We start from the raw sequence: 23017 nt of genomic DNA, 5'->3' as shown, positions 1-23017 counted from the left end.
GGAGAAGGTCTATGACCGTGTTCCTCGGGAAATTCTGTGGGAGGTGCTTAGGGAGTATGAGGTACCGGGGCCACTACTGCGGGCCATTTGGTCTCTGTATATACAAAGCGAAAGCTGTGTCCGCATACTCGGCATTAAGTCAGGCCTGTTCAGTGTGGGTGTTGGACTCCGCCAAGGTTGTGCCTTGTCTCCACTCCTGTTTGTGGTTTTCATGGACAGGATATCAAGGCGCAGTCAAGGCCAGGAGGGCATTCTGTGTGGGAGTCGGAAAGTGACGTCTCTGCTCTTTGCAGATGATGTTGTCCTTTTGGCACCGTCACAGGGTTGCCTCCAACATGCACTGGAACAGTTTGCAGCCAAGTGTGAAGCGGATGGGATGAGGATCAGCACCTCAAAGTCTGAGTCCATGGTTCTCTCACGGAAAAGAATGGCATGCCCCCTCCAGGTAACGGGAGAGAATTTGCCCCAGGTAGAGGAGTTCAAGCATCTTGGGTTCTTGTTCACGAGTGAGGGGAGAAGGGAGCGTGAGATCGGCCACAGATTGGGAGCAGTGGCAGCAGTAATGTGGTTGCTGTACCGGACTGTAGTGGTGAAGGGGGAGCTGAGCCATAAAGCGAAGCTCTCCATTTACTGGTCTATCTACGTCCCTACCCCCACCTATGGTCATTTTATCCGCCGTTAGTCAATACATCTGTAACTTACAGGTAATATTACAGTAAATCGAGGTAAAAATGAGGTTCATTATTGTTTCTCCTCCATCAGATGCCCGTCAGCTCACACTGGAGACAAATACAGTGAATAAAAACCTCAATCTGTCTGAGAGGAACACAGTGGTGACCCGTGAAGGACAAATAGTCATATCCTGATCATCCAGGGAGATTTGATTACTGGAAACAAGTTCTGTGTAAAGAGGGTCTGTCTGGACGCTGTTACTGGGAACTTCAGTGGAGTGGAGATGATGGGATTGATATAGCAGTGTCATATAAAGAGATCAGTAGGAAAGGAGGAAATGATGACTGTATCTTTGGATTCAATAACAAGTCCTGGAGTTTGTTCTGCTCTCCCTCCAGTTACCGTTTCTATCACAAAAATGTTTATACTCCAATATCTGGTCCCAGTTCCTCCACAATAGGAGTTTACCTGGATCACAGGGCAGGAACTCTGTCCTTCTACAGTGTTTCTGACACAGTGACCCTCCTCCACAGAGTCCAGACCACATTCACTGAACCCCTCTATCCTGGGTTTTGGGTTTGGACTTCATCTAAAGTGAAACTGTGTTCTCTGAGATGAGAGAGAAAAGAGGAGCTGAACTCAAACTGAAGGAGGAATCCTGTGTGTGTTCCTCTATTGTTCTCTTCAAACATTCTGCTTATTTTTCTGCTCTGTGTTAATATTTCTTTAGACATTATTAAAGCTGTTTGAAAATCATGTTATTATTCTCAGTACAAGTGACACAGTGGTGCAGCAGGTAGCGTTACTACCTTGTGGAGATGTAGATTCAAATTTAGCTCAGTGTGTTCTGCTTGTATGTTCCCTCTGTGTTTGTGTGGGTTTCCTCCCACATCCCAAAGACATGTAGTTTAGATGAACTGGCAACGCTAAATTGCCCACAGTGTGTGTTTGAGAGGCTACCGTGATGTAATGACATCCTATCCATGGGTCTGAAGTTATGAATAAGCAGTGAATTTACTAATGATTAGAAATAAATACTGCTGTGGATGCGTACACCGAATGAGCATGAACAGTGTGACCGAGGGCTTTCTCTTCTTCGTTTCATTGAAACTCTTACGGAGAGAGTCCACACTGGTGGTTAAGACACCGCTCTGAGCAGCCTCTAGAGCACCACGTGCCCCTGTGGTGTTGCTAGTATTTGAGTCAAAAAATATAAAATACATGCAATTTTCACAATTTACTTTGTAAAAGCTTCCATTCTCTAATTTGTCATGAAATAACATTTGTAACAAGTCACCTGTTTTCCAGGGTTTCTTCCTAAGCACAATGACAGTTCACCTCAGGTTTTGTTTCTGCTTTATTTAGTGTAGAATTTACAAAACGAACAGCGAACCATATAAATACAGAGACATTGGTTGCCCAGGAAACTGTTTACGACACACTGGCCAAGCTCTCAGTAGAGGTGGCCTGTGCTGCCACCCTCAGATCCAATTCTCTGAGCTTGTCTTCCACCAAAGCGTTACTGTATCGCTTGTGAACACTAAAGAGAACTGAGAATGACCATGTTTTTCCTTTGGGTCTGCCGTGTTTGACAAATGTTTAGTCAGCTGTACAATACGGAGGGCAGTGGCACTTACTGCACAACTTCACTCACTTTCAGTGTGCATTTTAACCCCTTTCCAACATTTCATCAACACTTTATAGATGTCTCAAAAACTTTTTAGTCTCAAGGAATTTCACTTGTCACTGGTTTGCACACCTGTTAAGCAGCGATCAGTGTAAAAATGTTGATTATTAAACATCAACTCCTGACAGTAAAGGGAAGGAAGCGGTAACTTCAGGCATTTAAGACGATATTAAGACAAAATCCTGAGATGTGCTTTTTATTTGTTGGCTTTAGGAATAATTTGCTGACATTACGGTGAAGATGTATGCTTTAGTACCTTGACATGCTGCATCTGAGCTGCAATCGATCAGTATTACCTGCTTGTTGGATAGGGACGTGTCAATTAACATGGAAAAATGAGAATTTAAAATAAAATAAAAAATATAGACTGGAAGGAAGCGTGGAATTTATAGGCAGAACACAACCGAGTTCCACAGGAAGGTCTGTCCTGCCCCTGCCCTTGGAGCGGGTCTCTGGTTTGCCACCCTTCTTCCGCCGCGTGGTTAGGTTTGGGTGGAGATACAGATTCCAAGAGGTCCAAGTACTGCAGCAGCGGTGAGTGTTTTGTTCTGTTCTGACGGAAGGCCATGTGAGGAACAGAGGCTGTGTGCAAAGGGCCACTTCACTTGCTTTCATTGAGCACCTGGGAGTGAAGTCAAGCAGGAAGAACGAGTTGGAACCAGCAGGAAGAGACCGACAGCCACATCACATAACACACCCATGGAACTCACGGAATATTTTAGCAGGAAATACACCGACTAGTGTTACAAAAGTCGGAGTTGGACTGTTGAAAGAAACATTTTTCAAATTTATTTTTTCCACAACTGTCTTGGCAGGAGAGCGACTGCAGCCTGTACTTGTGTGACCAGCTGCTAGATGGCAGTAGGTAGCCAAACAGAAGAGCGATACGGAGCACATTAATACACACACTTGCAGAGTTCCACAGTTGCTCCGGTGTTTCTGGGTGGTGGGTTGGGGGTAATAAGGTACGCACTGTTGCGCACATTTAGTGGTGAAAGTGTCAAAAGCATTTTTACTTTGTCATTTAAAATTCTCTGCCATGGTCAGGGCATCTTTCCCCAAAGTGCATCAGTAAAAATGACCAACCTGTAATGGGTAAGTAACTTAGATTACAATCCACACACTGCACAACACCGCTGTTCTCCAAAGCAGGTAAGTTTTTTTTTTTTTTTTTTTTTTTTTTTAAAAACTAGCTACAATAGGAATATTTGCAGAACTTTTAATAGATAAACTGAAGTACGATGCTGTTAAGGTTTTGTTGCTTGTGAGGCAGTATCAATAAAACTGACTGACATTACGAACAGAATTAGTTACGAACAGATGAGCAGCCAGCGCACTGGGGTTGCGAACTCTGACATTCTAGAATTTACTTCCGTACTAAAGTGTGCTGGCAGCATTACCTTCCTGGCGAACTCGGGGAGCACGAAACTGGCCCTGTGGATGTCCGAGTTGTAGTATTTCAGGTTCATACTGTCCACCTCTTCCCCGGTCAGCTCCCTCACAGGCTCACGGAAGTTTGTTTCCTGAAAGGCCATGCAAACAGTCCACTGCAAGTGACCTAGTGGCCCCCGTAGACAGAGTACAGGTCCCCCCCACCCCAAGGTGGGTCACTCACAGGGTTTTTACTGCAGAGCATGAAGCCGATCTGCCCGCTGGGGTACGTGGGGATGGTACAGTAGGCGTAGTCCACCACAGGGAAGAGGGTCTTGCAGAAGGTGTGCATTTCCTTAATGAGCTCCAGATGAAGCCACTGACACTCTCCTGAGAAGCACAGCAGCAAGGCGGGGAACCCGTCCTGTTAGAGCTCTTGTATCGGCCAGTTGCGCATCAACTACAGCTCCTTCGCAAAGTTTTCATTAATAATTCAAAATGACTTATGGTTCTTCCTCTTTGTGCAACTCTGTGTTCTACTGGAGCAATTTGGTGTTATGTCTTCATAGGTACTGCAGGAAGAACATAGAAACCTTTCGGTCTCAGTGTATCGAGATCTCCGCCTTCTTAACATCAGCAAGTCGTCTTTTGAACACAGTTAAAGCCACTTGATTTGCAGCACGAGGGCCAGCTGACCATTTAGTGGATAAGGACACGAAGTGGCCGCAAAGTACACGTGTGGCTCTGCTGTTGGAGCCATGTGCTTTGTTCAGAACTACAAAGCTCATCGGATCAGACCAAAACCGTGACTGTATAAGGGAGCGGTACGAGCGCCCTCACCTTGACAACAGAGGATGCCACCACCACGCAACGCTGTCTTCATCAGCTGATAGTAGGACTCTTTGAACAAGCTCTCTGCTGGACCTGTGTGACAACAAAGACAGAACTGAGGCAGAAGGAAACAATGTGTCACTAAGAAGGACAGAGCATTTTACAGGACAAAACAGCGCTCATTCATCACACATTCCAACAACCTGACATGGTCCTTTCCATACTCCACCAGACTTAGCCAAAGGGTGCTCAAGAGCAGCAGTGCGAGCAGGATCTTCAGGCTCCAAGTCCAAATTAAGCACTACTTCCTCACCAACTGGGTCTGAGGAATCGGTGATGATGACATCAAAGGCGTCCTGGTTTTGCTTCATGAATTCAAAGCCGTCTCCCACGTTCAGCGTCAGCTTGGGGCTGAAGAAGCCGTTTGCCATTCCAGGAAGGTACTTCTTAGAAACGCTGATCACATCCTGGAAAAGAGAGAAAAACACAGATCGCTCATCGTGCGTGTGGACTGACGCCAGAGAGAGCAAGGCTCCTGCAGGTGCCGCACATGCATACCTCGTCTATCTCGCACTGCACCACCGACTCCACCAGGGGATGCTTCACCACTTCTCTCAACACACCTCCATCACCTCCGCCGATGATGAGGACCTGAAGAGAGCGTTGTGGGCCGCCATGTTCAGACGCACGTAATGACGGGCACATCCGAAGGCGAGGTCAAAACGAGTAATTTAACAGCACAAATGTACAGCCTCGTTGCTCACTGACAGCAGGCAGTGTATCTAACTCACGCCGTCAGTCACCCTGCATCAAGAGGAATCGGCTGAATACTGCAGCGTACTCTCCATAAGCGGGGGGCAAAACGGAGGGGCTCCGTGGCCTGTGGCGCGTACTGCGGTACCTTTTTAGGGCAGGGATGAGAGCACAGAGGTAGATTGGCGATCATTTCTTGGTAGGAGAACTCATCACGTTCGGTACACTGGATCACGCCGTCCAGAACCAGAACATTTCCATATGTTTTGCTGCGGAAAGACAAACATGAGCAGTTAATCTACTAGAAAGAGGGGAGAGAGAAAAAAAAAAGTGTTTAGACTGGAAAAATTAACATATAAACCACCATAATTTGAGAAAGTTGTATTGACACAAAGTCCTGACTAAAGAGGAGTCAACAGCTGCCATGTGACATGTGAACCTGCACTGGAACCAAAGGTAAAAGGTCCCTTTTTACACAGGATGTTCCCGTTACCGTGGTGCGCGAGATGTCGTTTTACTCGTCCTTTGGCACAATTGTTCTGAACCAATTTTCGGACGTCCCTTCAGCTCAGTGCCAGGTTTGAGGTAAAATTGCAGTTATATCGCTGATATTAAGCAGTGTGTTTGTATCGAATCAGTTCCAACTGTCTCCAGAACCTTCCACACACCTGTAAAACATCACTTCCTTCCTGGCTGGTAGTGTAGTACATACAACTGCTGCCTTCGGACCCAAAGGTTGCAGGTTTGAATCTCACCTCCAGCTGTAGTACCCTTGAGCAAGGTACTTACTCTAAATTGCTCCACTAAAATTACCCAGCTGTATACCTGGGTAAATAGAGTAACTGTAAAGCAGCTGAATATATCTTTAGAGGAAGGCATCAGCTAAATGAATAAATGTAAACGGGATGCTGGAGAAAGTGATTATTGCATCTCGATCAATGTTTCTTGGACACGTTCAGGGCATCTTACCAACAGCCCAAACACAGCTAGTTTTTGTTGCCAGAAACAGGAGAAACAGGAAAAGCCCTTATGTTCAGACAGATTGGGGCTCAATGGTGCAGGCCCAGTTAGGGTCACAGCGGGGGGCTGCGTTGTACCCTGGAGAGAAGAACAAATCTTTGCTAAACAGCTAAATGATCCTACTGAAACACATTCATTGTCCGAGGAGGTGTGGGGAAGATTAGGTCTTTGATACGCAACACCTAATTCTGATGGCGATTTTTATCAACGTCGCTGACGAAAAAGCCTGAGATTATCTATGTTCACATCTTAAATTACCATACTGTCATCTAATAGTTCGCAGCCTCTGAACGGTCCTTTCAGCAACGCGGCTCCACCTTGATGTTGCGGAAACATGGAACTTTCTATTTGTGCACAAAAAATAACAACGGATGAAAGATGGCAGAGCCGCAGTGTGTGTGTGTTGGGGACACGCCTTCAGAGGTGACGACACACCACCCACTAGGCCTCCACAGCAATACATGAAAGTCTCCACGAAGAGCTACAAATGACCTCCCACTCAGGTTTCTTCAACATTTAATGTTAGAGTTCAATCTTAACCCACAACTGCAACAAAATTAAAAACAAATCAAGTTTATTAGCAAAATACACATCCAAAGGTACCTCTGGAAAACTCAAGGTTCATTCATCTAGAACACGGTACGGACTCCACCTACACATGGACTTAAATTCCTCGCCTCCTGCTCCTGCACCGACGGGTAAAAACACGGTAAATTTGCCAGCCAAGACAACTACCTTTTGAGTACCGTTCAAAAGCCGGCTATATGAATAACCATTTTTATCATCATTTGGAAAATATGTAAATCAGGTTCGATTCCTCCAGTCGGAATATTTCAGAAATAATGCACTAACAGGGTTATTAGGAGAGGCCTTCACCCCGAACGCTCCCGCTCATGAGTGGGGCGCTACATTAACGACACGCTCTAAAAAGGAAACCAACCTGAAAATTGATTTGAACTCCATTCATTTATATACAGCACTTCTGAGCAGTGAGAACAAGGTTACTGGAAATAATCCAAAGTCACACAAACAACACAACTACTCTGGGACAGGTGGCAGTGTAGTGGTTAGAGCTACTGCCTTTGCAGCCAAAGGTCATTGGTTTGATCCCCGGCTCCAGTACCCTTGAGTACGGTGCTTACCCTAAATTACTCCAGTAAAATCACCCAGCTGTGTAAGCAGGTAAATAATTCTAAGGACCTTGATAATGGGTCCATGGAGTAGGACATCATGCTTTGGGAGGTGGAAGCTTGACCATGCGGTGGATCGACTCGATCGCCACAGCTACGGATGTCCCACTTTCGAGTGGGGGGTGGTTGGAGGAACACTGGACACTTCAGGACAACTATCCATAGAGTTGCCATTGACTTGCTGGCACGTAACACATCCTCAATACTGTAAGTTACTTGGGGGAAAAAGTGTTAGACCAAAAAAAAAATTTAACACCACCACAAGCCAGCTGGCAAAAGTGGAGAGGAAAACAAACCCTGCCCCCCAATCACAGCCAAGGGGAGGCAAATAAACCTGTGTGGATCCAAGCTCTCCTCCCCTGAAAGTGTGTTGAGTGTTTACTCCACATGGCGCATGCACACACATGTGGTCAGTGCTCCAGGGTGTGGAAGTACAGGAAAGAAGGGAGGGAAAGGAAGGAAGAGCAACAGTGTGGAAGGAAGAAGGGGGATGAGTGAGGGAGCAATAAGAAGCAAAGGGGCAGCTAGTGAAGAAAAGAGGTGTCACGTCCACCTGTGACGCTTCCACGAGTAACACACACGTTCGTCATGACACTCCAGCCGAGTCCCACACACTCATTATTTGGTTACCTCCTCGTGTCGTGTCATCATGTGTAATAAATAAGAAGCGGTCAGAAGAGAAACAGAAGTGACTGTGAGTGTACAGTGTGTAGATGTGTGTACAGTACAGTGCGTGTGTGGTGTAAAGTGTAGTGTGTGTAGAAAAGTGTGTGTGTGAGTGGCACAGCTCTCGAGCACAACGTGACGTCACACCGCGAGCGCGAGAGCACAACTCGCTTTTCCCCACGAAACTAAGTCGCCGAGGGGCAGCGGCTCCGGAGCTCCAAGGGGAGCACTTACGCCGGTGTCGTTTTGCCTCAGCGAACACGGTAAATTAAAAATATTAGTTCTTTTTTATTCACTTGAAATAAAGTAAAATAAAGTTTAAAATGAAGCACGGAGGCACCTCTTGAAGACCATGACGTCCTGGAAACGCGAGCGCCGGTGGTACAGCACCTCGTCCACCTGGAGACTCATCGCCTGGCCAGGCCAGAGCGCGCACGTCTCCGTGAACCAGCCCTCCTTGATGCTGTCCATCGTGGCAGAGAACAGAGCAGAGCTGCTGCTTCTTCTTCTTCTTCTTATTCTTCTCCTTCACCTTCCCGTCTCCTCGCCTCGCCTCGCCTCGCCTCGCCTCGCCTCGCCTCGCACAGCGCCCGACGCCCGGTGCTAATGATCTGCTAGCTCACACTCAGTCAGTGCGGGGCTGTTCAGCCCGCCGCCACGTTCAGCGCACTTCTGCGCTGCAACCGAACGCGCGACGTCGCCGCCAGCCAATCGCGGCTCTCTAAGTTCCGCCGTTCGCTCGGGCGGACCAATGAGAAAAGTCAAGGGGCGGTCTCGGGGGAGGCGCTGTTAGGTTGCGCAGCAGCTGGTAAGGAGCCCACGTGAAAGGCGGCGAGAGGGAGCGAACGCGATGGACGCCGCGCGGCGTAGAGGCGAGACGGGGACGAGTTTTACGTGTTTCGTCGAAAACGGTTCCGCTACCGACCAACTGATGCCACGCACAGTGCCATGATTGCACATTAACTAACTTAGAGGCATTTATTCTGCTCATGTGGACGCATTACATTTTAGATTTATACAAAAAAACTTTGCTGGGAACCGTTTAAAACGTTTTCAGTTCCATACTCTACAGCTGATCGAAGTTCTCCCAGAAGTCTCCATAGCAACACCTGTACACACCCACCTCTGCACTTGTACAAACACATGCCATGGCCCCGTTACAAAACAGTTGCTTTGAGACCCACCCCTACCTCCTGACCAATGTACTTACTCTAAGCTGATACAGTAAAAGTTACCCAGCTGTACAAATGAGTAAAATATACTGTAAAAAAATATCTGGCTCTGCTATTCCAGGGTAAACTTGACTTCTTTAATATACAGTGCTGTGTTTCTGTGTAAAATAAGAATGTTGCCCGTTTATGACTGTTCACACTGGATTGTCATTGTACATTTTCAATATGTATATGGACACAAAGCCATATGACTCACTGGAGGGGGGAGAGATGCAAGTGTAAACAGTGTATCTTTATATACATTATACACACACACACACTTTATTAGGTACAGCTGGCATACTAGGCTGGACCTACTGTCCCTCAGGGCTGCTGAATCCTCTCCAACATTCTTGGGCCTGAACCACATCTTCCAGACCCACTTCTCCCCCGTTTGCCTGAAACTGTTGTTGGTCCTTCAACTATTTGCCCTAGTCATATGTCACTTTCATAGGTAACTGACACGTGCTCCCTTGAATATGAAAGACACAAAGTTTGCTTCTGTAATCGGGTGTGTGTGTGTATCAAAGCCTGTTGTTGATGCACTTTTGTTTAGAGTTGCACACTGCTTTAGAGAAAAGCATCTGCCAACTGCATAAATATATTAATACAGGAGATTGTTGGTGACCCTGGGGTCGTTTATGCACATATATGCAGTTCTCCCCAGTCCTCCGCAATCAGCAGATGCAGTTTGTGCCTGTCAGTATTGAAATTAAATTCCATTAGCCACAGAAAGCATGTTGATTAGACCCAAAGGGGAAAATTTTCCCCCATCCCACCACCCAAATTTTAAGAAAAAGAAAAACACATCCATAGAAAGTTTTAATAAATGTATGGACAGACCTTAAATGACTAATGGTGTCACCCTAATGTACACAATGACATTAAAATGCTAAAGTATTTTACAGACTCATTATCGTATTAAAATAATACAAATGAGATGTAAAGCAACATGTACTAATCAAAATACCTTAGGTGACGGCTCTGGCTCACTCCTAGGGGTTAACTGACATCTGTGTAAATGATGACTGATGACTAGGGCTGGTCTGTTCCACAGGCACATGAGACAGTCAGGTCCAATCCCTGCTTCCAACTGGCTGATTTAATGGTGCCAATAAAAAAATTACTAAAAATTAAACCTAAAAATGGAGCTTAGAGTAACAAGCAAATGAATGGCTGTGGTCCAGCAAACAGAACCTGTACGATGGACAGTGGAACACACGTCCTTGGAGCTATAATGCTCCCCAAAGAGACTTTGCACAGTAAAGTGTCCTCAGCTATCTCCTTCCATGCAGATACTGAAATGATGAGCGGTTTATCTTTTGGGCCAGTTGTGTCTGAATCCCCTAAACGAAAGAAAAGAAAAATATAAGTACAGTAAAGTGAGACTGAGTGAAGGAGTGTTGGGATGAGCTCACCTCTCAGATTTGGCCACATAAGACATACTCCTGTTTCCTGCCGAAGGCTTCATTTTTGGTGCTTTGGAATTTTTCTACAGAAAAACATTTTGCAATGTGTAATTACTTTAAGTCTATATTACAACATTGGAAGAAAGAAAAACTATTCTAATAAATAAAATACTTATGCAGAAACAGCCCATTTTAACACCAATTGCAAAGCACCTTCTGTTTGGTCTCCTGGACTTTTTTGTTTGGGTCGAACTGCACGCTCTCTTTGGGTTTGGCCCCTAGGAGGACAAAGAAATCTGATTCAGTTCATGTATAAGAGGAAAGAAACTCTGTCTAGAATACAAAAGGTACAAACAACTCCATAAATCCATTCAAATAATCCAAGGCGGATGAATACGAGCAAACTATTCAGCAGGAGAGATTAAGGGAAAAGGGAGCTGGCAGACAGCGGTCGTACCACTGAACACTTTGAGAGGTGCTTCACTGTAGTCGAAGGGCTTGAAGGGAACGGACGCTTCGGGGGGGGCCTTTTTACTCGCTTTCTCAGTCGGGTTCAACTGTTTCTTCTTGGCCTTGGGGGCACTCTGCTCCAGGTGGCTGCTGTCACCCTCTCGCTTGGTTGCTTCCAGCCTGGCGGCCTCCTGACCACAACGCAGCCATTGTTAGCGCTTAAAGCTGCTCGGCAGTTATTTCAATTCACAGAGATGCACCTTGCAGAGCGGACACTGCCATACAGCAGGAGTAATCACACCGTTAACTCATTAAAGAGGAGGCAGAGACCCCTGAGGGGTGGCATCATACTTCTAGGCTGTGTTTACACAGTGAAAGGACTCACTCTGGCTTGCTGCCGAACGGTCTGGACGTCCTTCAGAGACTCCTGGTAGCTCTGCTGAGCCTTCTTCTTCTCCTCTGGAAGAGGAAACACAGAGAGGTTCTGCAGCAGCTGCCCGAATTGTTCAACAGAGCAACGGTGCAGCAGGTCCCACAGCAACCGCTGGCACAAAACACGAAGGACTGGAGTTTCCAGAGAGGACCATATCACATTTCTCATGTCCTCCTGGCTGGAGGAGAATCCAGGCACCGCGGCAACTTCAGGCACTCCACTGAACTGCAGCAGCTGTTTCGCACAATAGCGTGTGTGTTTTGTGGTGGGAGAAAGGACACCGAGCGCAGAAGCATACTGGCTCCTCCTGTTATGGATATTAATGCCGACCACGCTGCCACAAGGCACCATATTTCTGAATGCATATGAAATGTTTATATAATCAAAGGGCATGCCTGACTTGCAATGGAGTCGTTTGGAGAACCACTGTAATTTGAGGACTACCTGTACCGTGTACTGTAATAACCAAACATCCGGCAGCAGGTGGAGCTCACCAGGAAGAAGAGGATGAGCAGAACCGTGTGCAAAGCGTACCTGACGCCCTCTTGGCCGCCTCTCTGGCCCTGGCCCTTGCCTCCTGCTGGGCTTCAGCCTCCTTCTTCTGCTGCTCTATGCTCTGCAGCTTCCACCTGTTGCTGATCTGATTGCAGCAGCACTATCATCATCATTACTATAATTCATTACTTACACAGTAATTTCTCCTTTCTGTGGAGCTCTTCTACACCAAGGCACCTCTGTGGAAACTGGCACGTACCTCGTACACTTTCGATGATGGGTCATATTTTGCTGTCTTTGAGATGTGAATGTTGTTGTCCTTTGATGGTAAATACTACAACACACACACAAACATACACTGGTCATCAGGGAAGAAGGGGGGCAAACAGCATGAACTTCAGCAACAGCCACAGCTGTGCCAAAACGGTACCATTCGAAACGGGTTCTCGAAGGACTCCATGATGCTGCACGCTTTCTGCTGGGCCACCGTCAGAGGAACCACCTTCTTCTGCTTCGTGTCCTCTTCCTGCAGCAGAACGGCACCAGGGTGCCGGCATTAAGGTCATTCTGTAAGCAGAAAGGCCTCCTTTGTGCTTTAGGATGCTGTGTGTCATTTGGTGAAAGTGCTCTTACTGCAAAGAGTGTGATTTTGGCAGAGGCCACCAGGCAGGTCCATGGCTCCATCTCCTCAGCTGGCTCCTCCTCAGAGAACAGTACTCCGTGTTTGGCCTCCACTGCTGAGGGAAGACATGTAAATACTCTTGTTTTATACACCTCCACTTTCTATACCTCTTCAGCTTACGAGCACAAGTGGAACAGCAAGTCGTTTTCATAACATGAATTTAAAAGTCCTATAGAAGAAATAAAAACACTGTGCAAGATTTTACATTACATTTATTCATTTATGTGACGCTTTTCTCCAAATCAACTTTAAGGTACCTACAATTATTTACCTATTTTTACAGCTGGGACATTTTACTAGAGCAATTTAGGGTAAGTACTTTGCTCAAAGGTACTACAGAACTAGGTGAGATTCAAACTTGCAGCCTTTTGGTTCAGAGGCAGTAGCTCTAACCACCACATTACCACCTGCTCCCTACACTGAAATTAAAACTAACTGAAAATACAGTCTCCATAAACTCCTGTTCAAAGACCTATTTGACTGCCTGGTCCCATAAACATGTCCAACACTTATGTACACGGTGTCGCACGTATGACTTCTCTCAATAAGAACACCAGGAAGTACCGCCAATACTGCCACAACCCTATATCTTCTCAGAAAAAATGTGCCCTGACTTTTCACGCGAACTTGTTATTGATTGCTGGCACTCAGACACCAGACGTGGACAGTAAACATTGTGGAAGTGAGTTGAATTACGTCAACCAGACACTCCTACTGTGTCTCCTACTCCAACTCCTACTGAGCTGTCTTTAGAAATACTCCTCAGAAAGAGGATGTCCAGGCTGGAGGACTGCTGGATTTCATCACGTTGAGATTCAACACTGCAGGTCCTAGGAGGGGCTCATGCAATAACGATCACAATCAAATTCAACAGAGCAACAGCATCTATGGCATTAGAGCAGCTGTTATACCCCACCAGAGAACTGCCACTCACAGTGAGACCAAACTGAACCTCGAACCCAGGGCTGGACAAATGGAGTCAGCTCTCACTTGGAATCAGGGACTTACCGGGAGAGGAGGAGAAGTCGAAGAGCGGGCTCTCAGGGACATGGGAGATGTCATGCGGTCCAAATAAAGGTACCCGAGGCTGTGAGCAAAACCATGACAAACGCGTTAAATACACAACGCAGCACTGCAAACAAGGCCCTGTTTCAACCAATTCATGCAAGAACATGTTTCACCAGACCTGCTTGGAAGGTGTCAGTCCTTTTTTCTTCTCTGCCACTATTTCAGCCTGCAAAAACAAACATGTCAGAGGGTGGAACCTTCTGAAGTGGTTAAGCAAGAGAAGGCTGAAAGACAAGGCCTTCAGAACAGTTCCAGAAAATTCCACTGAAAAACCCACTAATAGGTTCGTAGGTAAACCTGTCCTCTAGTGTATCGCACACAAAGTGTACTGTTAGGGGAAAAAAGCTCCAGTGTCCTGATAAACACACAACAGCTCCAACAGTTAAAAACAGACAGATTTGAGTTTGTAACTCATTTTGTTTGAAATTCATCAGTAAAATGTCAACAAGACAGATGTGCCTCAATTTATTCCCAAGTTACATTCAGTAAAAATAATGGCTAGAGCTACAATAAATAAAAATGCTCTTTATTTTATTAATTTCTTACTAACAAAGCTTGATTAAAATTAAAACAAATTTGAAATGAATGAAGACAAAAACAACTTCACAAAGTCCTGTTTGGTGGTAATTCTTAACTGATTCAATGTTACTGATCAGTACATGTGAACACCAGAGGAGCTGCAAACACTTGAAAGTGAGTTGAATGAAGGCGGTCCCACACTAATGCTCTGTGTGCTCTTTACTGCCACCTATAGGCTGGGCAGGGAAACACAGACTGCATTCACACCACAAAAAAAAAACAATTACAAAACAAAAATAAAGAAACATTTGCATCTGAAAATTCATAACTCAGACATTTAATACAAGGAGCCCGTGTGAACAGGAGTGTGTACAGCTGAATGTTTCAAAAGAGGAGGGAGGGGGCCTGACGGTGGCGCACCTTGAGAAGCGGCATGTCCCGTGCCTGCTGGATTAACAGGTGGAGCTCATTGACCTGCTGACGCACCAGCGGGGGAACTGGGTTGCAGCAGGCAATGATGCCCTGTGGCTCTCTGGGGGGGTTGTTCATATAAAGCGGCCATCAGCAAAACTGACATACGAGTCTCTTTCAGTACAAATAAAAAGTGGAATAAATTAATACATGTGGAATAAAGAGTGGCTTTTTTATGAAACCTACTTTGGCAGATTTTCAGAGATTTTCGTCAGCATGTGGTTGGGTAAAACATATCTACAACAACAAATACAAACAAAAAATCATCAGTGTTTACATTTCATTCATTCTACCTGACACTTTTCTTCAAAACACCTTACACTCATTTACCCATTTACACATCTGAGTAGTTTTTACTGGAGAATTTCAGGATAAACATGTTGCTCAAAGGTTCTACAACAGGAGGTGGGATTTGAACCAGCAACCACTTAGTTCAGAGGCAGTATCTTAACTCCCTGACTGAGACACTGTCTTATAAGGCTTCTTTAAAGAAGAAAATCCACAGGAATATTCTACAAGTTACAATACAAGCATTACCATTCCAATGTGTTCTTGAGTGAGAAGTGGGTGTCTTGTGTTCATACATATGTTAGCACATCAGTGAACCTGTGTGTATATGTATGTGAGAGAGAGAGAGAGAGAGAGAGAGAAAGAGAGAGAGAGAGAGCGAGCGAGCGAATGCCATACCCGGTGCTCTCATCCTGTTCTCTTGCCAGCTTGTCCCTCCAGCCGTAGAGCAGCCTGAAGGCTGTCAGCTGCTGCGTGTTGAAGGTCGTCTTCTGCTTCCGGTAGAGCTCCAGGTACGAGTGCTCTGTGTAGATGGGCTTCATGTAAACCTAAACAAGACAGGCGGATGGACACACATCTTTAACCTGTGGACTGTGTGTGGAAATGTGTTTTACTGTAACATTAATTTACACCAGATAGACACAGTTTGTCTGACACCATCATGTTGCTGGTTCACAACACTCCAGTAGCTCTTCTTACAGAACTGACATTCAACTAGCAAATACAATAATGATGACAGCAGATGGTGTTGGACTCATTTATGAAGCTGTCCTGAACATCGAGAGAAGCAGCTCTCAAAGAGATGGGTGGGAGACCCTTCATTGTGGGAGAGACTCAGCAGCTCTGAGGTTCATTCCACCACATCAAGATCAAAACTGAGAACCAACAGCCTCTTGATTTTGAAGCCCTAGTGAGTAAGTGAAGTGCATGGAATGAATCCCAGCTTGACGTTTACCAGCAGCCCCTTCCATCACTGATGAGTCATGGAGAAAAGAGTAGAACACACACAGTTCTGTAGTTCAGGTGGACCTCAGACTGCGCAGGTTTCCCAGCGCACTTGAAAACAACCTCAGTCAAGCAGGATAAAAGCTGGGAGCTCAGCAGTGGTCCTGCCCCAGATCTCCATACCTTCAGGGAGATGGTCTTGCTCTTCTGCCAGGCCACCTGGATGAGAGTGGGCTGCCCGTTTGCAGCCTCCAGCAGGTCCAGCCGAATGCGGTCGTACGTGTACAGGAGGTAGTGCGTGTCGGCCCGCGCGTACTCAAACATCTCTTGAGGCAAAGGTCTGTGGGGACAGAACACCAGGAGCACCTCAGCAACCTTCATGCAGAGGAGGATCCTCAGGTTACAAATACAATTTCAGACTGCTGCAGAACAAAAGCTGTTTGCGCTTCTGCATCCACCCATTAGATGGCAGAAAGAAGCATCCAAAGAGAACAGAAGTCAATAGGACCAGACTGATTCGATTCAGTTCCCTAGTGTTTACAGATCATGCCTGTTGCTCCTGAGTGCCGGTGATCAACATCATCATCAATGTTACATGTTTATGGGATGAATAGGGGTATCACACAGGACTGAACAAGAGTTTCAGGAGACAAAGAATTTTGGTTTTTGTCATCTTGAATTACTTTTCATTTTAATGTGGTTTAAACAAACAAATTTTTTATTTTTTTTTAATTCTTAGAAAGTATTTTTCCTTATAACCATAGGCGAGATTTTTACAGAAATGATGAGATGTCAGTATTATCAGGCTTTTCCTCATTGTAACAGACTGGTAAAAGTTGCCGTGGATTTACAAACGCGCTTCCTGTCCCACCTACGTTCATAATTTGGTACGTGGCACTTCATTGACACATCAGGTGCCAACTGGAATACATTGTACATCCTGCAAGAGACACGACCTTCCCTGAACTACCAGCATTACCTAATTCTCCAGTCCGCCAGCTGGTAGCGCTTGTCCATGTCCACGCTGCAGTAGAGCCTTAGCAGGTGGTCCAGCGAGTGTCTGCCCAGGTTCAGGGTGCGAGCTGCTTGGTGTGTGTCAAACAGGTTCACCACATACAGGCCAAAGTCTTTCTGCAGCCACTCGATATCAGAGTCAGCGCCGTGAAAAACCTGAATGAGACACGGTATGTTATCCTCAAATCTTAATTTAGAGGTGGGGCTTAAACTTCACCGCTGTGGGGGGGGCTTTGTGACAAGGTGTCCTGAAAATGAGGACGGTACACAGCAGGTTAACTACAACAGATTGGCGCCGAGAACCTTGGTAATGGCAGGATCCGTGAACGTCTCGTTCAGGATGTACATCTCGCTGCGGAGTTCCAGAGTATCGATGATGAAATCCTCGTCCCTCGTGGAGATCTGCATCAGGCACGTGATTCCCAAGAAACTCCTGTAGGAATGGTGCTGCGGGACAGGAAGTAAGAACAGCGTTAGCCAACAGGTAAGCACGAGTCCCACGAAACCCCGGCGCACTGACGCTGGCACCTCGAGATCCACAGCGAACTCTGTGGTCTTGGCCAGCTTTTCGTTGAGCATCACGAGTTCCTCCAGGCTGTCGATGAACTTGCAGGGTGTCTCATCGATGGGTCTGTACATCTGCAACAGAACATGCCATTCAGGTTTACTGCTTCTAAACAGGGTAAAAGCGGGACTTCAACCTGCACAATGAACAAAACATACCTACCCTGGCTCCTCAGCTTAGTCATAACTGGGAGCGGGAGTCTGTTTTTACTGTTCGAACGCCAAGGTCACGTTTACCACTAAGCCACAATCAGTAAAAGATTAACGTAACGTCTCTCCATTTATTCACAGATAATAAAGAATACTTTTCTAAATAAGAACAACTAGAAGAGCAGCCACTGCCTCCTCACTCCTGAAACAGGTAACACCATCATGTTATTAAACACAGACACTCAGGAGCACCAGAGCTCAGCTGGGAACAATGTGGAAGTGAGTTGGACTAAGGCTCCATCCCACACTTGTAGTACAACTGCATGACAATCACAGCCTCGGCAGGCGAACAACTACATTATACTAGTTTATAAAACAATGTCACTCAAACAAGAAGTATGTCTCAAGAGGACAGTTTAGTGATGAAAAAGCATTTAATAATGCTTAAATAATATAAACATTCATGTCTTTGTAAGTTGACCGTTTGTAACACGAGAAGCCAGTATGGTTTGTTTGTATCTCTGTAGGTTCCCTACAAGCTATTTTCAAAAACAAAAAGAAGCACTGATACATATACAGACTAGCATTCAAAAGTTCAGAACCACTAATTTATGCTTTTGAAACAATTGACACTTTTGAATCAAGATACCATTAAACTGATTTTAAAATACAGCCAAGATGTCATTACTAATGTTGAAAATTGCCATCGCTGATTTATAATTTATTATTCACATATGACTGCAAAGCCTCATTTTCAGCAGGTATTACTCCAATGTCCTAACAGTGATGGTCTTAATGGTATAGAATCCTTTGTAATTGTGTGCGCGCAGTTAAAACCTGCAATTCTGTTCAAGAAAGCAATTAAATTGTCGTTCATTGGGTTGCGAGTCACTGGCATTCCTAAAGTTCATTCCTGGGTTCAAAAATGGCCAAAACAAAAGAGCTGAAGAAACACACCAGTCTGTTGTTGTTTTATGAAATTAAAGTTACTCCATGCGCCACATTGTCAACAAACTGAAGATTTTATACAAAGGCATCCACTACTGTCTTGAAAGAAGTCAGCAAACTGGATCTAACCAGGAGAGAAAAAGAAGCAGAAGCCTCAGGTGCACAAGACAACAAGAACATCATAGCCTGTAAACTGAGAGACATCTTATATATAGGTCCTCAGCTGGCTGTATCCTTAAAAGTACCCTAACCATTTCTTACACTTATTTATATATAAATAAATGAAATATCAATACTTTGCTGACATAAAAGAAAGGGACAAGAAGCAACACCAACCTGCGGTTCAGGTTTTGACATCAAGCTCTCGGGCATCAACAGGTGGTCCAGCTCGTACTGATAGGGGTGGGCAAACCTGTGGGCCAGGAAGTCATGTGGTTAGTTTCCCTGGACCGAGAGGGTACAGGCAGTCCAAAGGTGGCTGACCGCCGGCATCTTACATGTCATCCATGTGCTCCTGGGTCCTCTGCTGGTGCACAAAGTCAGCCAGAGCCGCCGGGATGTCCAGGTCCTCGGGCCGCTCCTTGCGCAGGCGCTTGTTGGTGAAATCTGCAGCGTCACACAGGTAAGAGAAACTGCATTTGATTCTCGGTGGAGTTTTCCAAGAATCCAACAAATAAACAACAGAGACGCAGAGACACCTACAGGACGACAGTGGCTTTATGGCGTTGGGCTTGATGAAGATCTTGAGGACGAAGGGCGTGTTGCTGTTGTCCACCTTCTCCTTGAACTTCAGCTGTGGTCGCTGGATGTTCTTGGCCTGCAGCAGGCGGATGGTCTCCAAGGTGTTCCTCTGAGCCAAGTCTCCGCCCTGTGGGACAGACACACCGGGCCTGAGGGGGCAGCTCCGCAGCTCCACTCACCTTGCCACAGGGTGACACGCAGCGCAGCGACGTGATGGAGCCCTGAACTCAAAATTGAAATGGTGGTAGTACAAGCGTGCTGAAATAAGAATCCAGCTTCTCTGCATCATGAACGAGACGAGGAATTGAGGACAGAGCACAGCAAGAGAACATCGTGGTCAGGAAGTTGTCCGCACACCAGGCCTTGGTTCTCAGTCACACTTACCCTGCGGTTCCAACTGGACACCACGGTCTTGGGAGGCTGGAAACCCACAGGCATGATGGGCTGCTGGGTCCGACTGACCCCGGACGCCTCGTCCAGCAGGATCCCCTGTCGGAAAAACACATAGCAGACACCGTACAGCGGCATCTCAACTTACAAACACAACTGGAAGCAGAATAACTATGTATAAGGAAAAACGTTTATGAGCCTGTTGGGACGGAGGAAAGCGAATCCATTTCCACAAACCATCATGGTGATTTTTCACTTTACGGGATGCTGCTTTGTGAGGGACGGCTGTACCGGCTAACAAACACAACTGGGACAGGAAGTCCAGCAGTAACTCGTTTTGTTTGCAACTCCAAAGTGACAATAAAGAAAAGCCCAATATCACAGATGCCCCTCAATGTATTTGTGGGCTACACTATGTGTGTGTAACATTTTTATTAACTGTGAGCTCAATTAATATAAAGATTTTAAATCCATGAAAATAAAAAGAGGAACAACTAGTAGTCTAGTGGTTAGAGTTACTGCCTTTGCATCCAAGGGTTGCAGGTTTGATCCCCACCTCCAACTGTAGTACCCTTGAGCAAGGTACTTACCCTAAAACTACCCAGCTGTATAAATGGGTAAATAACTGTAAGCTTGTAATAACTGTAACCTTAACACTGTAGGTCGCTTTGGAGAAAAGTGTAAGCTAAACGAATAAATGTTTTTAAAAAAAGAAAAAAGGTGGACCCTCCACAAACTCAAATTCAGTGCTGATTATTGACCGATTCATCCTATAACTCCGCGAACAGCCCACACACCTTATTCACCAAAGTGACTTATACTGCTAATTACACAATGGGTCACTCATCCATTCATCAATTGAAGACACACACATTCTTTGTCACTCACACATTATATCATCATATTCACTGGGACACTCCAATGTCCCACATCAGCTGTAAACACTGTGGGAGTGAGGGGAATCACGGTGGTTCCACACACATATTCTGCCATCTCTCTCCTGTGTGTGGGCACATCTGGTAGTGTAGCTGGTTCAACTCCCACCTTCAGATAACACAAGTGACCGAGGTACCCTAAATTACACCATGGGTAAATAACTGTTAGTTGCTCTAGAGAAAAGCACCAGCTAAATTAACAAATTTAAATTATTAAATATGTCACATCTGCTTCATAACAAAGAGAAACAGGCAAAGATGCCCTTTGAAAATTAATATCTCAGTTATTTGAAGCACAAGGAGCCAGCGTATCTCCCCAGTGTCAGATACGAAGCGATAGACGTACCGCTCTTTCAAGAATGACATCATTGGAGTCCACGACCAGATCGAAACTCTCCTCCAGGCCCGTCAGGCTGTTCCTGTCCCTGCTGTGCGCTCGGCAGCCATGGTACCTCATCAGAAGACTCATGCTGGACACACAGACCCCAAAACACATCCACGATGAACACGTGGACCACGAAGACGTTCTCGTGACCGAAGATGCATCTCCGAAGCGCGCTCACCACTGCAGAAGCCTGTCCCCCTGAGCTTCGCAGAAAGACTGGAATGCTGGGAAGCTGCGGTAGAAATCGTACTCATCACCAGCTTGGGGGAGACCGGCGGCCGCCTTCGTCACTGCGACGACCGCTCCGAGACCGTGCTGAGGAGAGGAACAGGGGCAAATCAGCTGGACGGTCCAACATGAACTGAACCACTGGTACAAAGAGTGTCCAACTCCACCCTGGACAGTGACAGCAGCTGGGGGGACCAACATGAACATGCTGGATTTCTGGGTTCAAAAAGGGCCAGAATTCTGAACTCGCCATTTTCCTGAATCAGTCAATGTCCAACCCCACCCAGGACAGTGACGTCATTAACTGGACAGGTGACGGTCCGGGAACTGAACTGCAGCTATGAACTATTTTTTTTTTTAATTCCATAAAATTAGAGTGTTTCTAGACACAAAGAGACACCACTTGCCACTATATGTATAACAGCTAACACACTCACGTCCCGGCCCTAGCAGTAAGACATTTTGAGCTGTGTGTGCCAGACCCCACGTGTCCCCGAGACCTATACTGAAGCCAAAGAGAAACGCGTCGCCGCACACCACTGACAAACCTTCACAAACGCGTCCATGTCCTTGAAACCGGAAAACATGGCGGCGTCTCCCGAGCCCGCCGCACCCACCGACTGCGAGCCACTGTTTTCCTCCGTGTCCATCTCTATACGACCACACGCCGCCATTACGCGATTCGGTGGTATCGCGAGAGCTGGACCGGAGCTGGAGGATCGTTCATCGTGTCGTACTTCCGCGAGATTTCGATACTTATTAGTATCGCGAGACTTGAAGCCAGCCTTTGGGTGATTTCGGGAGTTGTAGTTCTGCGCCTTTTCCAGACTTGTTGAAACGCTTTGCAATTTTGCCGAACATGACTGAAAAACATACGCTGTATTAATTAACCTCATGGAATTTGTAAACAGCGTTTATCTGTTAAATGTGTGTAGTAATAGTGTTGCCATACATCTATAAACGAAAAATGAGGTCTAAGAAGACTCTTTGTAACGAGAAAACGACGTGTTACCGAGAGTTTGGGCGGGAAAACTGGTCTTTTTAAGTACTAGTTGGATTGTAGGTAAAATGTGAATAAAGTGTTCAACCGCTGAGAAAGCCTGAAGGGCGCTAAGCATGCTGAAGAGACTGACTGAGGTGCAGGTTCTTGAGTAGTAAAGGGGTTTTCAGATTATTTCGATTGATTTATTTCAGCACCTAAGGGGGTGCGGTGGCGCAGTGGGTTGGACCAGGTCCTGTTCTCCAGTGGGTCTGGGGTTTGAGTCCCGCTGGGGGTGCCTTGCGATGGACTGGCGTCCCGTCCCGGTTGTGTCCCCTCCCCCTCCGGCCTTACGCCCTGTGTTGCCGGGTAGGCTCCTGTTACCCGCGACCCCATATGGGTCATGCAGTTCAGAAAATGTGTGTGTGTGTGTGTGTGTGTGTGTGTGTGTTTCAGCACCACTCTGTGCAGTATGATCCCTGGCACGTGTTTAATGATGTCCGTATTTGTATCAAAAACTTG

The 23017-nt window shown here is 46.1% G+C and overlaps 2 protein-coding genes across 4 annotated transcripts; both read right to left on the bottom strand.

The window, feature by feature from the left end:
• Positions 1 to 1998: 1998 nt before the first annotated feature.
• On the bottom strand, positions 1999 to 8733 carry srm (spermidine synthase). The gene is made up of 8 exons (XM_029249694.1): positions 8531 to 8733; positions 5463 to 5583; positions 5120 to 5212; positions 4875 to 5028; positions 4571 to 4654; positions 3975 to 4120; positions 3760 to 3882; positions 1999 to 2981 (listed from the first exon to the last, which is right to left on the bottom strand). The coding sequence occupies exons 1-8, from the start codon at positions 8659 to 8661 to the stop codon at positions 2961 to 2963; spliced, it is 873 nt and encodes a 290-aa protein (XP_029105527.1). The 5' UTR covers positions 8662 to 8733; the 3' UTR covers positions 1999 to 2960.
• Positions 8734 to 10222: 1489 nt separating this feature from the next.
• exosc10 (exosome component 10) lies at positions 10223 to 22206 on the bottom strand. Of its 3 annotated transcripts, none has more exons than XM_018753105.2 (25): positions 22065 to 22206; positions 21467 to 21603; positions 21250 to 21373; positions 19963 to 20067; positions 19540 to 19705; positions 19335 to 19443; positions 19174 to 19249; positions 17704 to 17814; positions 17479 to 17622; positions 17141 to 17331; positions 16345 to 16501; positions 15616 to 15764; positions 15115 to 15165; positions 14878 to 14989; positions 14057 to 14104; positions 13879 to 13957; positions 12822 to 12925; positions 12619 to 12714; positions 12448 to 12522; positions 12228 to 12333; positions 11646 to 11719; positions 11268 to 11451; positions 11024 to 11088; positions 10820 to 10893; positions 10629 to 10747 (listed from the first exon to the last, which is right to left on the bottom strand). In XM_018753105.2, the coding sequence occupies exons 1-25, from the start codon at positions 22188 to 22190 to the stop codon at positions 10717 to 10719; spliced, it is 2694 nt and encodes an 897-aa protein (XP_018608621.1). In that variant the 5' UTR covers positions 22191 to 22206; the 3' UTR covers positions 10629 to 10716. The 3 variants fall into 3 exon arrangements, with proteins under 3 accessions (XP_018608623.1, XP_018608621.1, XP_018608622.1); XM_018753106.2 differs by having other exon boundaries at positions 12822 to 12922; XM_018753107.2 differs by lacking the exon at positions 10820 to 10893 and having other exon boundaries at positions 10223 to 10747.
• Between the last annotated feature and the right edge of the window lie 811 nt (positions 22207 to 23017).

The sequence above is a fragment of the Scleropages formosus genome, chromosome 2, assembly GCF_900964775.1.
Source record: "Scleropages formosus chromosome 2, fSclFor1.1, whole genome shotgun sequence".
NCBI lineage: Eukaryota > Metazoa > Chordata > Actinopteri > Osteoglossiformes > Osteoglossidae > Scleropages > Scleropages formosus.
The sequence above is the reverse complement of the archived record's forward strand: the minus strand, read 5'-3'. Positions and strand labels throughout refer to the sequence as shown.

Bases quoted from the DNA above. Each gene is read 5' to 3' on its own strand.
- exosc10 (XM_018753105.2), bottom strand. From the start codon at position 22,190: ATGGCGGCGTGTGGTCGTATAGAGATGGACACGGAGGAAAACAGTGGC. The intron at 12,926-13,878 runs GTAAGTCCCTGA...GTCTTCCCTCAG, and splicing joins CGACTTCTCCTCCTCTCCCG to CAGTGGAGGCCAAACACGGA. The intron at 12,715-12,821 runs GTAAGAGCACTT...GTTCTGCTGCAG, and splicing joins CCAAAATCACACTCTTTGCA to GAAGAGGACACGAAGCAGAA.
- srm (XM_029249694.1), bottom strand. From the start codon at position 8,661: ATGGACAGCATCAAGGAGGGCTGGTTCACGGAGACGTGCGCGCTCTGG. The intron at 3,883-3,974 runs GTGAGTGACCCA...ATGGCCTTTCAG, and splicing joins TGCTCTGCAGTAAAAACCCT to GAAACAAACTTCCGTGAGCC. The intron at 2,982-3,759 runs GTAATGCTGCCA...CTTCACTCCCAG, and splicing joins TCCCCGAGTTCGCCAGGAAG to GTGCTCAATGAAAGCAAGTG.